Raw genomic sequence first — 5452 nt, forward strand, 5'->3', positions numbered from 1 at the left:
GTTTTTAATTTTTTTAATATGAAAAGATGACAAATTATAAGATAAAAATTTATTTTTACGAAAATCCTTTTTTTAATATTCAGTTTGCCAGTGCACATGTAGTGAATGTTTTTGCATGTCATACGGTAGTTTTGTATTTAAAATATGTCAAAAAATAAATAATTGTATTTATTTAAAATAAAATGACAGCAGTTAATTTCACTTTTGTCGTAAAAGTGATTAGCAAATTTTTCATTGCTCTTATCATGAAGGCTGAACATAACTTGATCAAATTGAACTTTTGATTAACTTATTTCGAACAAGTTGAATAAACTCTAATCATGTTCTATTCTTATTAGCGCAAGATAATTAAAAAACAACTGTACAATTAAAAAATTATCATTCTAACAGCTGATCAATGCAAAATTGTTGAAAATTTACTGAATTGTAGAAAAAATCAAAATATACAATTTGAACATGAATTGTAAAATTGTGACCGTTTCTATTGTATCATGTGATTCTGAAAATTTCGTTAATTCTGCTAAAAGTAAAATGAAATACACATTTAATAAATACAAGCAAATCTTTAAATATTTTTGATTTATAAATTTATGACCTTATATACATTCATTAATTTTTATAAATAAAATGCAGATAGTCGTAATATAAAACAGCAAATTAAATAATTTGTTAATCGTTATTCAATAAACATAATACAAATTTACATCGTAAGCAATATATAAAATTGAATCAGTGATCTAGTACTATTTTATGGATTTTAAACTTGAAAGCTCACGAACTGCAACAATTTTTAAAATATTAATATCAGAGTATAATTTCCTTGGATTTATTCTGTAACCAAAGAAAGCGAACTAAAAACAACATTCTTAACTGTTTTTTTCATAATTCTTATAATAATGCGTAAATAATTAATGTATTTTGAAAAAGGAAAACAACTTTTAAAAATCCTTGCAGTATTTTTAAACTGAGAAGTTTATTTAATTTTATTTTAAAATATATTTAAAAAAAAGCAATAATAAATTTCATTAATGACTAAAAAGAAATGCAATAAAGTGCGACTGTTAACGACTGTTGTTTAATTAAAAAAAGTTAGTTATGGTAACGGATTAATAACAACGTCAGCAAAGACGCCCTTTCTTCATGTCTGAAAATATATCACCAATAATAGTAACTGTTGAACATTTGAAAATTTCATTAAAATTTTCATTTATTTCATTTAGCTTCATTTCACTTCAGAAAAAATGTTTTCAAAATTAACAAGACTGCAGTTGGTACTTTTTCAAATATAAATTAAATTAAATTAAATTAATTTCAAATTTGAATGCTTAAATTCTACTGTTTCATTTTTTGCCATCATTATTCAAAGCACATGGCAATTTCCCTCAGGATTTCGTTCTTGGCTGCTGCTATATCATAAAGCATAACTGACCATCCGTTCCAAATTTCAAAGAACACTAACTGCTGTTTATTTTATACATTTTGTAGCTGATTCATGCATTTTGTGCAAAAAATTTTCAATCTGTTCACTAATCAGAATCAAGAATGCAGTAATAAAAATTTATTCATTTATCTGCTTAATTACACAAAACTATGCAAACACTTTTTTGTACGTAAACTGCTAAAATCAGATTTCAATTATTGCTAGGGTGAATACTATCTATGAATCTATGAATATCATCTCTTCATCATTAAATCTATATATTCAATCATGAGTATGAATCTAGAATATGAGTAATAAATTTTTGAGGAAATTTCTACGAATTTGTTTCATAAATCACATCAATTAATTATTAAAATTAAAAGAAATGCTACGTTTGAATTCTTTTTTTTAATTATATTTCCACTGTGCATAAAGTTTTGATTTTTATTTTTTAAATGACGTTCAAAAATTGTATATATTTCCAAAACCAGCTGAATTTGGCTTCCAGGTATAATATTTTAATTTTTTTTACTTTACAGCATACCATAATAATAAAACATAAATTCTGATTATTATGCCATATATACTTATATACTTACATAAATATACTTTTAGAAATACTTGGTTTTAGATTGCTATTAATGATATAAAATAATAAGAAAGGCAATTATTTCTAAGCAATAGGCACTCGTTCCATTAAGATAAATAAGCATTCATTTCATTTGTCAAAAATGCAGCTTCTTATAATAATGAAGTATTACAATATTTAAAAAAATTTTTCTAAATTTGTATACAGTATATGTCAGTTAAAAAATGTTTCTCGAAATTATATTCATCAGTATTCAATAACAAATAGCAGCACCACAAATTTAACAAAAACAATGTATTTTTAAAAGACATGTGTTTTTTGTGAACTGTTTTTAATATTGCGTGAGATTTTTGTAATTTCTCAATCAATTATTTAATTTTTGTTTTATGAAAGTTATTTCTTTTCAGAAAGCAAAAATTTTGACCAATGAATCATTTATGCAATAAGCAATAAATTAGAAAACAATTGCAGTGTTTCCATTTAAATTTACAAAGCAGTTTTGAAATTTAATCTGGCAGAGCTTTCATCAAATCAAGCAAATTTACAAAGTATGACATTCAGCTATGAAAAGTGAAGTGCAACTTTGAATGAACAATACTATTGGGGTTGGGTTTATCGAATGAAAATCGATTTGAAATTGCGATTAGAGATAGTATACGCTTTACCTGAAATATTTGCCAAGCAAAATTCTAGCATGTAGAAGAAGACTATTAAACTAATGCATTAATTGCAAGGTTATTTAGTAGAATTTGCTTTTCAACACAATAAATTGTGCTTTCAATCAGGATGTTAATGACAGGCGGCCTCTTTGCAACGTTCGCTTGTACAAACATAAATTTGCACTATTGGTCATTTCTAAACAGTTTATTTATTTCGAATAGCCGCTGACAAAATTAGCTGATTTTCAACAGCAACGGTAAATTGGTGAAGCTGGTTGGAAAAAGGCCGGCCAATGAGTGATATATGTTCAGCATTTAATAGGTTGGAAGTTTTGCACTTTACGCGCGAAAGCAATTGGTGGGCGTGGCATATTTCATTTTGCACACATGCACCGTGCCGGCAACCCAAATTGACAAAAGTGCAAGCTGCCAGTTTGAAATGCTTACAGCTTTGAACGACATCAGTGGAGCATGAATTTTAGAATGACAAACGGACTCCCAGTGTCCGCTGAACGGGCAGTCTACGTCAAAAGCTATTCTGCCGCTTCATCGCCGCTAATAAAGTATATTTATTTTCTGAACAACAGCAATATAGAAAATTTACTTCTATTTTTTTTTTCTCCTCATCCTCCTCTTTTTCTCATCTTTAACCGGATGTGATAATGAAAATTTGAAAGAAGTAAAGGAAAAAATAAAATTAAAAAATTGAACAAATTTGTACCAAATTGCAAAACAGACGCAATCAGCAGTAATAATAATAAAAGTAGAAATCTGCATTTAAAAATGGAATAATGGAAGCTGCTCAGTTATCATGTCAGGCGGCTCTATCTTGTTCGGGCCTGCTTTCAAATTTTCGGCAGCTGTCTCGCTTCATTGTATTCAGCTTACTGGGCGGACATGTGGCCATCTGGGCCAGCACCATACGCTCTTTGAAATCATCCTCGCAAAGGATCCTGTTATTGTCGACGTCGAGATAGAATTTTTCCCCGACACAAAATCTGAACAATTTCAATCAGAATACACATTAATTAAATGGAAGATTAAAAATAAAATAAATTATTATACCTGCAATGACAATCCTGACAGCCGAAGCATTCCAAATGATAAACATTTTTACCAGCTCGCATGACCATCTCACATGCCGGTATATCTTTGGAACAAGCACTGCATTTTCCTTTCAAGCCGAAAACACGGAGATAATCAGTCTTGCAAAGAATCATATCCTTCTTAACAAACAACGACGAGCCGACTTGAGTTAACCGACAATTGCACATTGCACACTGAAAAATTATTCTACATTATCATCAATCAACCAATCATTAATCGAATTAAATTGTAAAACAACAATTACACATTTTTTTAAAACAAAAATTATATCTTTTTAATGTAACATTCCATAGGCTTATATTTATTATAATAATTCAATGCACCGAACTGCATGGAATTATTCTTTTTCGTAAGGTATTTTATTCGTAAAAGATCAACAATTTTCAATTATGCTTGAAAATAAATAAAATTCAAATAAAACTAACAAACGATGAATAAATTTAAGAATTATTAAAAGTAACCAAAATCAAAATATAAAACAATTAATTGTAAAGTTATTCCCTTGTGCAAAAATTATAATAATAAGTATTATGAAACATGCAAGTCATTATCAGTAGCATTGTTAAATGTAAATGTTAAATGATGCTTGCTATCTATACAAGCAAAACATGCCAAGATAATTAACTACTTAGTGAATATTTCTTCAAATGCATAAATTGAAAAAAATAATTAATAAACAAATTACCTATTTATATTTAATTTTTAATATTTCCCGCGCAATTTATCCACTTTGCAATGAAACACTAAAACTCTCTCCCTTTCTCCATCTTATGTTGAGGCTAATTTAAGGCTTCCTTTCCTTTTTACAAATGAAATGTTAAATTAAAATTACGTCAAAGAATAGTTAATTAAATGTATATATGTATATATATTAAAACATTTCTCATCTGTAAATTTCATCTGAATCATTACTAAGCAAATGTAGTCAGTCGTTTCAGTTTTACATAACTGTATACAATACGATATAATACAATACAGTAGTAGACAATTGGAGGAAATGTTCTTAAATTATATTATAAAATGAACAAGTAGAAAAGTACAGTCTTATTTCTGAGTAAAATTTTACTGCTTAATGGATAAAACTGCTTAAAATTTAATTAAATGCAGAAATACATGAAAATCAAATAGCTTTTAAAAGCTTAACTTTAAGCAACTTTCACTTTGCTTATTGACGTAAATATCAAGATAACTAAGAAGTAAAAAGTAGGATTTTCAAAATTGTCAGTAGACAAATGTGCATCTACAATTAGATATAACAGTGAAAATTAAAATAAAACACTTTTCACAATTAGAAAAGCTTTAAGTATGCAAAATTAAATGCATTGCCTGATTGGCTATTGAATTCACTATACCTTATCGAAGTACGAGTATAAAGAATCAAAAATGTCATTTTATGAAATTTTAAATCACCATAACATTTAAAATTACATTTGAATAGACTGCTAATGAAACAATTTCCATTTATTTCTGAAAAAAAAATATTCAAAAGAAATATTTCTTCTTGGCTATGTATATACTTTAAAGTTCAATTGTGTACATTCAAATGCCAACTTTTTCACCTTTTGAATATTCGACATATATTAACATTATAGAAAGGAAAAGAAACTAAACTGGTTAATTTGTATTTGCATTCGTTTAAATAAAAATGCACTCCATTATGAAAGTTGCTTTAAATAA

The 5452-nt window shown here is 27.3% G+C and overlaps 1 protein-coding gene across 1 annotated transcript; it reads right to left on the reverse strand.

Annotated features, from left to right (window-relative positions):
* Nucleotides 1–3482: 3482 nt before the first annotated feature.
* Tsp_06310 (putative LIM domain protein) lies at nt 3483–5165 on the reverse strand. The gene is made up of 4 exons (XM_003378330.1): nt 5128–5165; nt 4720–4777; nt 3734–3948; nt 3483–3666 (listed from the first exon to the last, which is right to left on the reverse strand). The coding sequence occupies exons 1-4, from the start codon at nt 5163–5165 to the stop codon at nt 3483–3485; spliced, it is 495 nt and encodes a 164-aa protein (XP_003378378.1).
* Between the last annotated feature and the right edge of the window lie 287 nt (nt 5166–5452).

Source organism: Trichinella spiralis (genome assembly GCF_000181795.1).
Source record: "Trichinella spiralis strain ISS 195 chromosome Unknown Scfld4, whole genome shotgun sequence".
NCBI classification, from domain to species: Eukaryota; Metazoa; Nematoda; class Enoplea; order Trichinellida; family Trichinellidae; genus Trichinella; species Trichinella spiralis.

Excerpts from the sequence above, each read along its gene's own strand:
- Tsp_06310 (XM_003378330.1), bottom strand. The coding sequence starts at position 5,165 with ATGACATTTTTGATTCTTTATACTCGTACTTCGATAAG. Across the intron at positions 4,778-5,127 it reads TATACTCGTACTTCGATAAG|AACATTTCCTCCAATTGTCT; the intron begins GTATAGTGAATT and ends ATATAATTTAAG. Across the intron at positions 3,949-4,719 it reads ATCGTATTGTATACAGTTAT|TGTGCAATGTGCAATTGTCG; the intron begins GTAAAACTGAAA and ends ATAATTTTTCAG.